Genomic DNA, 16,111 nt, shown 5'->3' with positions numbered 1-16,111 from the left:
CAAATTTATGGCTTTTTCTTCTATTATCTATAACATTTATGATCCAATTCCAAAATCTCACGTGACCCAATTCTTAGTTTTCACATCTTATACTGGTAAGAAGTATCTAAACTTCTTAAAAATCCTTAGATAGATGATGGGATTTGAACACTTACTTACATACTTCGCTGGCCGTACAGATCAAGTGTGATCCATGGCCTCCTTCAGTTGGCTCTATCGCTGGCTATCGCTGCCAATTACCAATTCCAAGTGTGAAACTATCTATCGACAGCTTTTTTGGCCTACCGCGTGATCTCATGCCATCTAAAAAGTCGGGATTTGAACACGGAAGTCTAAATTTAGCACCTACTATCGTGATCCGCATTTTGCCAAATTAGTTATAAAGGTACTTTAGTTTCTTATTATTTGGTGGCAATAAAAGCAACCATAGCGTAGCTTTGAATGAATCATTGCTTAGACTAAGCTTAGGAAATCAAACCAATAATTAATAATCATTTTTGTGCTTTTCTGATTTAACTCCGCAACACAGCAATGTGACAGAATTTCAGGGTTATCATGGAGATAGACGATACACTTACAAGGATGTAGCCAGAAATTGACCCAAAAACTCTCCGTCAAAACCACCTGTTCTCCTGAATACGCCCTTGTAAATTAAACATTAAGCTAAGAAAAGTCTTGAAAAAGTCATCAGTACTCAGACAAAGACATAAAAGGAAAACTACAGTGTTAAGTATGCAATCCCCAAAGTACAAGATCAAAAAGACATCTATTCTGAAAGTTTTCCTTTTTACCTATGAAAGTTAGGCAAGAATAATCCATTTTTGTCTAGAATTCAACAGAATATTGCATGATATTCACGATACTAGCTCTTAAAGTCACAATCTACATATAAACATAGCTAAAATATGAATAAGCTCACAAAACTCTAACAGCATAGCTCGAACATTCCACAAATCCTCTTGCGTATCACATTTCCCTTCAGAAACCCTCGAGCAGCAATAATTGTCAGATTGTTATATTAGAGCACTTGAAATGTGTCACATATGCTATGCTTCTTACTTCTCACATTTTCACTAGAAAAATGAAGCCTTAAAATATATCCTCTTTGTTTATGTTTGTTGCTATAAAAATACCTAAAGTACAATAAAATAGCTAAATTTATTATTCAAATGTTCACTTTGCATACAACTGGCTTACGTTTTTTACGTTTCTTTCCCACTCACCTTTCTCCTCCTCTCTTTGTGCGTGACTCTGCTTGATATAAAATATCACCAGAAAGTGAAAAAAAGAACGACTGTGACTGTAATAAAGAAAGAATGGAATGAAAATAAATGTGAGATCCAGCGCTATGATATTCTTTGTGCAATATAATCCACGTAATCGGTGAATAGTAGATAACTGAAAACGTCCTGAGCATAATTATTTTTATGGGAATATGGATAAAAGGCAACCCCGCATCTATTATTTAAGGTCTTAAATTCTTGTCTGAAATGGTTTTATTTGTCTTCCTTTAGTTTTATTTGCATGTTGAACGCGAATAGTTTTCTGTCTTTTATTTGAGCAATTATGCAGTAAATGAAGAAGCTTTAATGCTGATGGTTTTTGGATTGATGCCAAAACTATTAGTTCTGGTTTCTTGATTTTGGCAGAACTTCGGTTGTTCTTGTTTTTGGCAATGCTTTTTCGTTTGTCATGTACTTAAATTTGATATATTTTCTGAAATGTTTATATTTTTAGTAGAATGTTTCGCTTTATGTTTAGAAAACTGTTTAAAAAGCAAAAAACATTTTTCTTTATTAAAGTAACAAAAATGACAGTTAAATAACGACAAAATTTTTAAATTTAAACTTTTAAATTGTCACAAAATATTGTGTCATCTCGGTAAACGTTTGTTTTGAAAAAAATTAGTGAAACATGAAAATTAATTAAATAAGCAGTTTAAAGTGCTAAAAATTGAATTATGGACTAATAGGAAGCTTAATGAATCAAAAGCAGCTCGATCATCAATAATCAGTGACTCTAAGGTATGTTTAATTGTAAAATTTAAAATTCAATGTGTTAGTTCCGAATTGTGTAAGCGTAACATTGAAATATAGACAAATTTCATATCCTGGAAGCTTTAAAAGCATATTCAAAACAGCGGTGAATGCTATTTAACATCCGCTACTTCTTCCTGTACATTCTCATGTACATATTTAAAACAAAATGAGTTCAAATTTTTTCCTCCAAAATATTTTCCATATGCAGTTATTCATTTCCTTATCATAAAGTACATTTTTCATCCACATCCGAGACCAAATTTAGTTCTGTTATGTCTGATATTTCAGTAATCATTTTAACATCTGCACATGAAACATTTTCTTATTCTTATGACAGTACAATAAATTTCATTTAAAATTCAATCGATATGCTGTTGATTTTTATCGTACGGCTTACATGAATAATTTATATTCCTATCTGATCTCAATTTATTGCTTGCTATTTTTGTGTGGTGGTAAACTGCAAACCTAAACAGCACAACGTGTTTGTGGAAAAAAATGAGGTTTGCCTTACTGTCCTGATTGGGAAGTTAAAGTACAGAATGAATTTTAAGTTGTTTTGAAAATTCAGTCTTGAGAAAATTTATCAAAAAATTTCCATGCAGCCTTAATATTTATGATGCCATCAATATTGTGGATTCGCTTTTTAACTAAATTATGCATCACTTGGAAAACAGTTTAAGCACATTTTTGAAGTAAAAGATCCCAAATAAGTTTGGTTAGATCAGTTTTATTGAGTTATAGGCGCATCTAATAGTCTTAAATCCTGTAATCATTCCTAAATTCTATAATTAATGATCTTTATTTCATTTGCAAACATACCTGAAGTTGGCTGCGAATGAAAAATTTGAATTAAGAAATTTGAATTTCAAAAAACCGCTACAAATCGTTCAAATCATTCAGCTAGTTTGATTCACAATAATCCTTCAAAATTTAGCTGGAAATCTGCAATCTCATCATTTTTTTCTCCATTACAAAATAGATATAAATCCTCGTAAGAGCTTCCATAAAAAGCATTAAGAGGAAGTAGCTCAAACATTGACATTTTCCGAAAAAGAATTCCTTCCCATTCTTATCAGTTCAAGGTTGTAGCATCATAGTCGATTTATTTAATATTTGAGGCAAGATATTGAAGCCTTCTTTTCAATCACATTTTCACAATAATTCAAAATCAGATAGGGCCATAAAGCACATCTTGATACACATTTTTGTCGTTATTTCCCTAACGTCTCGTTTTCTTTTCACGCTAGACGTAAAAAATGAGCTATAATGTATCAAATAAAAGGATTGAAACGAAGATGATAATAATAAGAAGTTATGGAAAAAGGAGCTTGAAGTGGAAAATTGTATGAAGAAATATTTTCTTATAGGGTATGAAACTGGGCCAATATGCGATAACAACGTAGAGTATCATTTTTTGAGTTTATCTTTTGCTCCGTAACGACAATAGCTTCATATATTGGGGAACATAAGAAGAACATATAAAAAGACCTTTAAAATTCTATGAGGGTAATTTGATATGAAAAAGTCTTAGAAGGCACGCTTAAGCATATATGCGATGGCATTTTCAATTCCCTAATGGAATTTTCGATTTAAAAAATTGAATTGAATGCGTACCTAAAGCTGCTCATTGGGACCATATATTTACGTTATAAAGAATCTATTTTTGATGAGCTTATTTTGGATGTAAGATTACGGAGGAAGTTTGGAAACTAATTTAGATTTGAAGATTCTTTTTTTTTTCGACAAAAGAGGCGATTGATAAGAGGAAGCTATAAATTTTGAGGGTGTTTGGTATCAATTGTGTGTGATACTTGTACCTTTTTCTTTAATCGGGAGTAAATCTCTAAGGATTTCCTTATGTTCATATAAAATAGAGTTTTGGGTGGTGTAATTATGTTGGAATTAAATAGGGTGGAAAATATTGTTGATAGAGACAGTACAGCATTTGATATTGATAATTGACAAAGAGCAGTCAACTTCAGGCGCCAACTATCTGTACGGCTAGCAATCAAAAAGAGAAACAGGACAGAATTTTTTGGCACAAAAGAATATAGAAGTTCAATGTTTAAAGTCGGCAGGTCTTTAAAATAAAATATTAGGGTAATAAAAAGCAAAAGTTCCTTGATAGCTCACTTAGCAAGTTGCGTTTCTTACTTACTTACTTACCTACTGGCACCATGCTCCGACTTGGAGCCTAGGTTATTACAAAAGACCTTCCATCTGACTCTGTTTCTAACCACATCACAAAGCTTGTACAAATTCTCTATTTTGACATCTAATTGACATTCCCCCATTACTGTTCTACGCAAGGTTAAGCACCAGGGCGTCTTTTTGAGGATTCCTTGAGGAGCTTGGATTGTGTTTCCATCCATTTCCAAGCTAATGTTGAATTTGAATTGCCAAGTTTGAATCCCATAGAATAAACCGTAAACCTACACCTTGTGAATATCGTTGAAAATACCTTAGGGACAAGGATAGGTGTAGGTGTATATTCTGGGTAGAAATAAATATATTACCAAAGGTTGGTGTACTTACTTACTTACTTCGCTGGTCGTACAGATCAGTTGTGATCCATGACTCTCCCACGAGAGTCGCCTGAAGCTGGCTCTATCGCTGGCTTCCACTTGCCAATTTCCGATACCAAATGCAATACTGTTAAGGTTGGTGTAGGTGTACGGAAAGGTCTGTACCGAGAAACTGACTCATAGAATAATGCCGCTAATTGGATCAGACAAAATAATTGGAACGGAAGCTTGCATTAATACTAAACTTAAGATCTAATAGTTTTTAATTGGCTACTAGACATCAATATAGATTTAAGAATTATGATACAGATATAATTTCATCGACTATACAGGAACTGACTCCTCAAATTTAGCTTTTAAAGAAACAAAGCTTTAAAACTTTCTGCAAAAGTATACGGATATAAAAGGAGAGTCTTCTGTGTTTAAACATGAAATATAAAACAAAAGCATTTTATGTTCGTAGAAATAGGAAAAAGTTTTTTTAACATCTTAATTCAGACGATGACTTTAAAATAACGTCTATGTTAAAAATATTTAGTAATCTGATCTGTGATGTCTCAACAGTCAACAATCCAATTTAAATGTTCAACATCAAAAAACTTTCCATTTAATTGGCATAGAAAAAGTTTGCAGAACAATGAATGTATTTTAAAAAAAATGGAATTAAAATGACTTACATAAAAAAAGCGCACCCATCCATGATACAACAATTTTGATCTTTTCAATTTTATTTCTCGGAACAGAAATATAATAGCATTAAATAACAAAGAAATGAGTTGAATTGTAAGAAGACGTGAATTTTTCAATTTTTTTTTTTATATTTTTCTTTTATAAATGTTCGTGATGGCAGTAGTAACAGGTAAACATTGAGTGGATGAGTAATAACAATGAATATGCTTCAAAAAATATTGCGTGTTTTTATATTATTCAGTGGAAAAAAATAAGAATTTTTTGATATTACTGTCGTTCTTTAATGGTTAATGACTCTTTTGTGAAAATGGCAATGAAAAAAAAAGCTCGGCAATTCCTGCAGACACCCAATTAAGATATTTTTTTATGGGAAGCTTTACATGTTTGAATATTAAATTGGCAATATTATGTAGATTTATGCTTAAAATAACAATTGTGCCCATGTAAAATATCAATAAACTAGTCAGCATTATTAATTTTGGCAGGTCATGCAAAGTCATTAAGCCTTAATGGCTTTTAGCTAAATCTACTGTAAATAATAGTATATATCAATTATTTATGTCTGATTTATTAAGATATATTAATGAACTTTAAACGAAGATGTACATTCGCATTCAGATGTAATTAGTTGTCCTTAAAGCTAAATATTCAGCACACAAATCATCATGCCTTCAGGGTAGGATATGAAAATATTGATTAATTCACAATTTAATGCTAAATTTAAAAGAAGCTTCGATTTTCCATATTCATTCCTCGAAATATAATATAATGTTGGAACTGCACAGTCTTATGAACTGGAAATACTGCGATTTATAATCTATTGTACCACACCCTTTAACCACAATATATTTTATAGTAGGAACCAAACCACTTGAAATCTCTGCACATTGCAAGGACAATAAATCTTTATAAAAGGTGATATATCCTGCAATGCACCTCGTATGCGCAAGATTACGTCAAGAAAATCATCCAGATACTATATAGGTATATCCTTGTTTATGTATCAAGCAATAAAGACACATTTTGTACACAAAACTTTCAAAACTGCATCCAACATACTAACCGAGCTTCGCAACTAGAACGACGAAATGGGAAAAAAGCTTCGAAAATTAGACATGACCTGGGATTGTATCCAGGATCTTTGACACTTAAAGACAATGCTTTACCATGCACTGATGTCATTCTACTTGAAAATACAATTGAGCTAAAATAAAACTACAATAGAACTAAGGAAGCAGTTAAAAGAGACAATTTGGCATTTTGTATTGAAAATTGGCAAAAGATAAGCCAGTTTCAGGCGTCATCTCAAAAAGGCAATTTATCATAATTGGTCTGTACGGTCAGTGAAGGAAACTAGAAAGTCAGTAAAAATAAATCACTTTTTGGATCATTTACTCACAAAATCAATTATTTAAACCTATTGGAAATAAAAAAAATTGGGTGTAGTAATTATAGCCGTTGAATAAATCAGAAAGGTATACTTGTCAGATTTTTTGGTGATAAGAAAAATGTCGCTGATTAATCAATGAACAAAAACAAAACAGTTCATTCATTACAAGTTATTATCCTCAGCACGCAAATATCTCATTAAAGATGTTTGACAGAAGAAGTCTCTCAAAAAACACGTCAACATTGCGAGAGGAACAAGAAGTCTTCGAGAGAGTCAACACTTCCAGTTGGAAAGTCTCTTAGTCCTCATTGGAAGTAAAAATCAAAATTTCGTTAAACTGGAAGTCGTTCTGATTATTTTTCAAAATCGGCATTTACGTAAAATTCTGTCGCAAGTTATACATTCATTCATAAGCATTTCGTCGCGTTTATTAGTTAGTTGACAAATCGGTTGTGTCGAATACGGAAGTAAAAATTATATTTTGCTCAAAAATACCAAAAGGATATAAAATAAAAGTGATAAAAGGAAGTGAAATAATTAAGTTATCAAGTAGTATTGAGAAGTGCAAGAAATAAAATAATATTTACAGTGAATAGTGATGGCAGTTGAGTGGATACACCGCCACAATAGTTTTATACACATGAATATGTCTAAGCATTTTTCACCATTATCATCAGAACGGATTACGACGACCACACGAAAAATTGTGCATATAAATTTGACAAATTCTGTTGTGCATAAAGCACTTAAGAATGTCTCACAGACGTCAATTTGGAATGACTCAGGAACATGAATAACAATATTTTTATACTCAATAATATTTCTACTTGCTGTGATTGGAAATTTATTAGTTATATTAACATTAATTCAAAGTCGACGAATGAGAACAATAACAAATGTTTTTCTCCTTAATTTGGCTATATCCGATCTATTATTGGGAATATTTTGTATGCCATTTACACTAATCGGAATGCTATTGAGGGATTTTATTTTTGGTGAAATTATGTGCAAGCTGTTACCGTATTTACAAGGTGTGTAGCTTTAAGACTGTTATGTCAAATTTTCTTTAAAATGTGTATTGTGTCTGTGTATAAATAAGGAAGTAAAAGTATGAATATCAGCGTGAAGTGTATAAACTGTAGCTGCTCGCTTTCTATATAACGTGGAAAATCGTCTTTTTGATTCCCCTTCCTCTTCCTTGTGCAACAGAAATCTTAATGGAAAATTATATTGTATCGTTCATTTGAGATTTGAATAGACCATGAAGTCAACTCGAATTCGTGTTCGGTTCGAATTTTATATGGAATCGAGTTGACTTTTTCATACAAAATTCGAGTCGACTTCGAGATCATTTCAAATCTCAAATGAACCTTACCTCGAATTTTGTATGGAATCGAGTCGATTTGAGTCGACTTTTCCATACAAAATTCAAGTCGATTTTAAGCTCTGGATTTGAATAATATTTATTGTACATTGTTGATCTAAAGAACGATTGGAAATAAATTATTTTCATGGTATGAGGATGTGTTGTCCAAACTGGAAATGCCATTAATTGCATAAAGTGTGCGGTTGCGGTTTTGGCTTATGACTAAGGCATAGTTTAGTCTCACATAATGCTTTGGACAACACTAATATGAAGTTTAACAAAATCTCAAAAATTACCTTCCTCATGCCCCTTCTTCTCCACCTTAAGTGTGCGTTACGTATTAAGTGAATGGTCCCTAGGCAATGATTCGTCCCATGAAGTGTCTAGTTGGTTGAATTTGAGTTTCCAATCTAAAAAAAAGTCATTAAAAATTCATTTTATAATCTAATTATAAAGGAACAAAAACATTAATTACGTCCAAAAATAATGTTCTGGTCAGAATTCCATATCATCTTTAGTCATCTCTGCTCCAGAATAATTTGACAGGAATGAGGGTCTAGCACTGTGTGAGATTCAGAAATAACGTTTGTTTTGACTATTTATGACACAAGAAAATTTCAATCTCCCTTTATTTTGAAATTCCAGAAGCACAAGAAATGAATGAAATATTTCTCCAGAACAGCAGGATAAAACAGCTCTAAAAAAAGGTTTAATATCTCAATTTTTTAAAGGGAACAAACGGAAGAGAAATTTCCCTCAAATTGTCTCCACAATTTTCGTTCGGGAATAAATTCCTAAACCGGAAGAAAATGGATAAAAAATATTTTTCCTACCTTTTTTTACTCCACATGCTTGTTCTCACTGTTGCTTGCTGCTACACATAGCGATTCAGTCAACAGGATATATGTGCGGTTTACATAAATTCCTGTTGTAATCTGAAATCATAGTAAATTCAACTGAATCGGAATAAGGAAATAATAAATTATTTAAAAAATATTTTGGGAGCTATGCTGAATATTTAGCACAAGTCGGTTAATCGATTCAAAATCTGGATCTGGCAGGCGTAACTTGCATGTTGTCGAATTTAAAGCGAATCCAATATCAAGTTAGAGTCCGGACTTTTGTTCAATTATGCGATTTGTGCTATTTTGGAATGCAGCAGTGAATTGAGGAAATAACTTCGATTGTGCCAAAATTGTGTCAAATATTTCTCTCAAAATACTTCACAATTCAAAGAGTACAGCAAACCAATGATTGAGTATTTTGTAAATATTGCAAAAAATACTGAGCAATTTGAGAATCGAGTATGAGTGAAGAATCATTCCCTGAATATGACTCACAAGTATATAATCACGTTATTTCAGTCCGGATGCAAAATTCAGCTCGTTAATTAATTTCACCATGTCTAAAATATTTTAAAAATAAGTGATAATATTTGAATGTAATTCAGAGATCAAAATCGACTTGGATTTTGCAGAAGTCGAAGTCAAATTGAGTTCATCCCTATTTACCAATGTAACCAAAAAGTTCCATATGTATAACATTGAGATTCCTTAGAAACGTCAATGGATACATATGGAACATTTTGGTTACATGAGTGCTAAGAACCGATTGAAATGTTATACTATATTATATTGTATGAAATGTATAACATTCAGTGTAATCAGAAAATTCATGATTCATGCAAATTTTGTGTTCAGTATTAAAGCTTTCGTTCCAGTTAATCAGTAAGTTACAATATATTCAGTTTCGTTCTAGTAAAATTGTTAGTTTTCATCATTAAACTGCATTTCTTAAGACGTCGAAGTATATAAGCTTCCAAAATTTTAATCCATTTCAAGCTAACCTAACTAACGTATCTTTATTTTGTATGAAAACCTCTTTATAAAATTCGAGTCGTTATTGAGCTCTGAAATAATTTATTAACTTGAAATAGTTTACCTGTGTTACAAACAAATTCAACCCCGCTAAACGATGTGTAGACAAAACTTTTGTTCTATTTTTACAAAATCACAATATAAACAACTTTTCCTTTTATGTTTGTGCACGCGTGGTATTTTGAATAACATTAGCAGTGTGAATGGGAGAATGTGAAAGTTGAATCATTAAAACAGAATAAAAATATATTGAACGTGAAAATGTTATTACTTTTAAAAACTAATAACAATAATGTAGCACACTGATTTCATATATTTTGAAATATCAATCTTATATACAAGTGATGGGCAACCTTTTATTTTTCGCGGCATAGTTTGGTGGCAATTTCAAAATAAAATTTGTTGACACACTAGTGTATTATTCATGTTCATGATTCTCGAAATTTCGGGGGAACGAGAATTCTGGAAACTCTAGAGTCATAACCTTCTAAATTTTGGCGATTCATACATAAAACTTTCAAAACAGAGAATAATGTTATACTTACTATATGTATTATTTTTTGTATTATTCTACATTCAGTAGTTCCTCTGAAATCATCATATGTATAATATTACGCGTATCGTGAAATAAATTTCAAGTTTTCGAAGTTTTTTAAATAATTAAGTTAGTAGATGCTAAGATATGAGATAAAAAAGTTTAAAATATGCGGATGTGAACAAAAGTGAAATTAATCCATAAGATCTATCGCCATTAAAAAAAACCTTTAGCTATTCAGTTTATTGAGATCCAGAGCTGCGCTACGATATTTCGCGCCTAATATTTGTTTAATGAGTGAGGGTGCGCCAAACCACTGCAATCAGTAGACTATAGTTTAAAGTGGGATCAAAACCACTCCTTTGGTGACGATGTTATCTGATCTTATTGTGTTGTGTGTATAAAGGAAGGCTGTGAGCCGCGTTTCAACTGCATATGATTCGAAAAAGGTGAAAAACAGGTGACAGTTGAAAAGGCAACTCCTGCCTAGTCTCTTCAGGGTAGCTTTCCGCCTTGTCTTTACTATGAAGACCAATTGGTGATCTGGCAAATACGATGCGCTTTTCAACATATAAGATAACATAAGAATTATCCTGAAATATCTCTAAATGTAGAAGGAAGATTTATAAGAAATTCAATTTGATGTTTCTAAAGTTTATTAAAATATTATCAATTTTTAAAAATTATTCCTCCTTTACAATCATCTCCAAATTAAAAAGTGTAAATTAGAACCTGCCATTAATTACTCATACTGTGTGTTTACCAACTTAAGAATCGTCCTCGCTTTTCAACTTCTCTCATTTCGACCTCTTGGATTGGTATTTTGTGGATAATTTAATGAGTTCAGTTTTGAATTGTCTCTTCGCTCAGCCACATAACTGTAGAGTGTGCCTGAAAAAGTTGTTGGTCTGTTCCTTTCCTCGTTGGTTCTTCTCCAGGGGTCTGGATTGCGATCCATGCTCTTGCAATTACTGGACTTCATATTTGTCACTAAATTATTCTCACTTCTAATGCTCGATTAAAACTACTGAGATTTTAAAATTCTACGACTATCAACGTCCTAAAATGTCTCCGAAAACTGAATATTGTAAAATATTTTTATTTTTTTTTTTAGTTTTCGTAAACTCAATTCGATGACAATCAAATAATTTAAGAGCAGATCACTTATAACGTTGAAGTGGGAAAAAGAGGGATAAAAGATGGGCACACGCAATTTATACAATAGAAATTGCGAAAATATGTTTTTGTTCAATTACATAAAAATAAATAAAATACAAAGGAAGTCCTCATTCTATTTCATCATTCACGCGTGATTTTAAAAAAGCATAGAAAAAGAAGGGAAATAATTTTACGTTGCAGTGTAATAAAAAAGTTCTGGAAAAGTTCCAGATAGACAAAGATCACGGTCAGAACATGCTCGAAACTTCTATTCAATTCTAATTTCACCATTTTACTGTATTGAACATGATGAGAAACGTGCACAGAGTTCATTGTGATCATATGCTGATTTGTGGTGTGACAAGTCATTTTTGAGAAATGTCATGTGACATAAATTAAGAAAACTCTAAAGCATGCTTAGCATGTGAATTTACAGGAGCTAAACTAAAAATCTCTAAACCTTGATTTTTTTTTTGCCATGAACTTGATCAGAATGTCCTCAAGTTAGCATTCTTAATATGCTGAACGTGCTCACTTGAGTCCATTAAAAAACCCTTTTTCGAGACCACATTAAGTGTTTTCTTCTGAATTTGTTTATCTAAGCATACTCCGACGAGCATGTTGATGATATTCCAAGGTGTATCAATACAATCTATTTAACAATAGTGAATAACTCAAACCGAGATGACGTAGCTATGACAGCAAAAAAAAAACACTTAAATTCAGCTACATAAACTATCCTTGAGATTGAATCCGAGTCGTTAAGATCGAATCTCGTATTCTCAGTAAAATGCTCAGTTTTGTGACCACGTTCTTTATACAATCAAAAATACATTAAAATTGTGTCAATTTAAACCATAAACATGCTGAAAAAAAAATCCAGAAAATTTCTCATAAGCATGCATCACATCGTGTTTATTAAAATTCAATTCATCTTCTCGTTGTCAATCATTTTTGATTGATTGAGATTGACATCGGTTTGCAGCTTCATGTCCATCATATTCAGCATTTGACTACATATTCCCCAAATATCCTCCAAAAATTGGCATCTAAAAATAAAATTTCAATCAATTCCTTGTCAAAAAATGCTTAGAAACTTGAAGGGTTCAAAGACACTGAAGAGCTCTTGAAAGTCAAGTGGCAAAAAATTCAAATTCCATCCTCGTAATACTTGAAATACTTTCACGACGAAAAAATATAAAAAAATTACAATTTAAAATTGCACAAGAATTTAGGTCACAGAAATATCTTATTTCCATTCATTCCCTAATATTTTTTTTTGGTGCTAGAATCTAATTTACAGTCACTACGTGCAAAGTATGATGATCCCAAAAGGATGATTCCAGAGAAAAACTTCCAAAAGTATCCCGAAAAAAAAATTCTATTTAATTCATAGATTTATGAGTATGGGAAGCATGCCTTACTTTTCTTCTTATTCTATGAGCGTAAAACTTTTTTATTTAATTTTTTTGTCAACATTTTTCAAAGTTTAGTCTTGTGGAAATTCTATATCCATATTTGACGAAATTTATATTCTGAGAAATTAATGTATGATAAAAATTCAATCTTGAGCGAATAATCTTTAAAGGAATGGAAATTTCATTTCTTTGGCATAAAAATCTGGTGAATTGAGATTATTTTGCTTATCAGATTCAAATCTTTTGAAACTTTTTTCTTAAGAAGAAGAATGTCCGCCTTTTTGATAAGACTTAATAGGATTCTTCTCCCCTCTGGTCACAAATATCTCATAAAATTTATTTTTATTGTTTGAGGCAGTGGTGGGCAACCTTTTCTGTGATATGGCACATTTTGCTTCTTTTCGTGACATTCCATACACTCATTACTTTGCTTACTTACTTCCTTGGATAAGACGCACGAGGGCCCTTTGCCGCATTTAGAGTTCGTCGGAAGCTGGATCTATCTTTAGATAATTTGTGCCAATTTCTAATTCCCAGCACTTTTTCATCGTTGCTCATAGAAAAAATCGACTTTTTTAGCCCCCTCTCTCCCTTTGTGAAAAAACGTTCAGATCAGCTGTACCATTCATGGCCTCTCTTAGTTGACGTCGAAAACTGGCTCTATTGCTGTCTTTAACCGCCTATGGCCAATTGTTAATAAATAGCACTTCTTACGCTGTCTCTTTCAATAGCTTCCTTCCAAGAATTCTCATACCATAGAGTGGAAAAGTGAATGAACAGACCCATATCAAACAAAATTATTAATGCGGTACACCAATAAAGGATACCTGTTCAACATTATATGTATTTAGTGTAAAGATTCTCAATAGCTCCAAAACAAAAATGTGAAAATATTGCACTCGATTTAGAATTTTTTGCTATTTTTGGAATTATTTTCTACTTCAATTTGTGAATAATTTGTGCAATTGCAGCACATCTAAGATTTCTCACGGCAGACCATCGTATCGTGGCACATATGTTCCTCATTACTGATTAAAGCTTTCAGAAAATCTCCCTTTAAAACATTAAATTATAAGTTAATGTCCTCAAAAGAATCTTTGGCAGAAATTCAAGAATATCGAATATCACAAGCATCTCTTGGCATCGAGAAAATCTAGAGTAAATTTGTCTAGCCAAAATGTGTATAAACTTGCTGAAACGTGGACATTATGTGCTGTTCATTGATAATTTTAAATTCTACTGACATTGACCTGATTTAATGGCGGTATATCAATTTTATATAGATGCCATTTGCTGAAGTTTTCATTGATATAGTAGAAATTTTAAAAGACTGCATTTTTGAATCATAAAGTGCAGTTGTGTGGTTTATACATAACCGCTCCCAGATACCATTAAAGATATCAAGGTCGTAGTCATTTATTATATGCAATTAATTGTATCTTCAAGTATCAGTTTTTTAATTAGAGTGTGCACCCAAATGCCCATCCTTTGGCAGCGTTCCTGAACAGTCACTGAAGAATATGTTCACTTTTTACATCCACATCCGCTTTCTAGAGATAAAGTGTGGGATAAAGTTATAAAAAACTCGTATCAAGTAGTTTTTTATTCTCGGTTAGCATGATAACTGATCATCTCCACAGCATTTGACTCAGATGTGAAATTCTCAAACTTTTATATTCAATTGTTCACATTCTCATTGAAACCAAGTACATTTCCACATCATTAAACTTCCAATTTATATAAAATTAGATTTAAAATTTTCAAAAAAATTTCAATTTTTTAAAATCAAAAAATCATTCAACCAATTTTTATTTTTAAGAATAAATTTATCAAAAACTCATTTTTTTGTCATCCTGTACATGACATTTTTGATTCAATAAAAAAAAATCCCATTTTTGTTCTGTCAACATTCACGAAAAAGCAATTCAAATAATCGAACTATCAAGTTCAATATCACAAGTTATGTTCCGACAAATATGGTGAAAATAAAAATTATATGATATGAGTACATGAGCAAACACAAGAAAGAGTTGAGCATTAAATAATAATACCAATATTGGAAAACAAGCTACAACAAATAGGAAAAACTGTAGATGGAGAAACTAAAATAAAAATAAAAATGAAATATCTGAAGCTATTTAATGACTGTATACACGAGAAAGAAAAAAAAGCAGCAATTTCATTTAGTTCATGTGGTTTATTGTTAGTCTGTATGTATGGAAAATAACCAGCAATAAAAAAACAACTCGATTGCTGTATTTCATACCATTATTTATTTTCATTATGTTCGGGAGCAGAAAGCTTATCTTTATAATTTTCTCATTTTCTTTGCTATTTGTTCCTCCATATGCGTTATCATTCCTTGATGATGAACATCATCTCCTGTAAAAAATTGTACAAGTAAATCCTTTGGGAATGAAGGTGGTGTATGGATGTGATAAATGGAAGCATTTAAATCATTTTTAAGGGAAGACGGCTTACATAAACTAACATATCTATAACATGCTGAAGACAGATAACATTACATTACTTTGTGGTATGTTATGTAAAAAGGAAAAGGCGGAAGTCTGGATGAAAAGCCTTTTTTTTAGGGAAGAAAAGGGATTGGGTGAAAATGTTTGCATTAAATTTGATGATAAGTAATGGAACTCAATTGTGCGTATGATTATATAGTAGAGTTGTAAGTTATGTGTGGTATTTTATAAAATATTCAACATTTTTGGTTAAAAATATGTGTATTTGTGAATACTTAAGTAGTTATGAAACAAGATTGTGGATTATTCGCGTATTACATAGCAAGTCTTTAAGCTTAACAACTTTAAAGAGCAATTTCATCTGTTAAAATAATCTAAAAATTCAAATCTTTGTTTACAATTTGAAAAAAATTTGTTTTGCAAAATTGAGACTTCCTGGATATAACTGCTTGTGATTTTAATGATCCTGTGTTATTATTCAGCTCAAAGTTATGTATTTTACATGTTTTGAGATTGTAAAATGTCCAGAAAGTACTTAAATTTACAATTTTCTTCGATTTTATGTACCAAAAATTAGGAATTTAAAGAATTCTTATTTTAAATTTGTAAATAAGATAAACCGTTACATTTACACAG

At 31.5% G+C, this 16,111-nt stretch overlaps 1 protein-coding gene across 1 annotated transcript in view; it reads left to right on the top strand.

The window, feature by feature from the left end:
• The first annotated feature begins 7,077 nt into the window (after window positions 1-7,077).
• LOC139089126 (cholecystokinin receptor-like) overlaps window positions 7,078-16,111 on the top strand; it is a 32,743-nt gene continuing 23,709 nt past the window's right edge. Inside the window, exon 1 of the mRNA XM_070638565.1 lies at window positions 7,078-7,678. Coding sequence (XP_070494666.1) covers window positions 7,528-7,678 — 151 coding nt within the window. The 5' untranslated portion in view covers window positions 7,078-7,527. The remainder of the gene's footprint in view (window positions 7,679-16,111) is intronic.

Source organism: Chironomus tepperi, unplaced genomic scaffold, assembly GCF_022539635.2.
Source record: "Chironomus tepperi strain 1889 unplaced genomic scaffold, CSIRO-AGI_Ctep_v1 contig_175, whole genome shotgun sequence".
Lineage (NCBI taxonomy): Eukaryota > Metazoa > Arthropoda > Insecta > Diptera > Chironomidae > Chironomus > Chironomus tepperi.
Note: the sequence above shows the minus strand (reverse complement) of the source record. Positions and strands in the feature narration are given on the sequence as shown.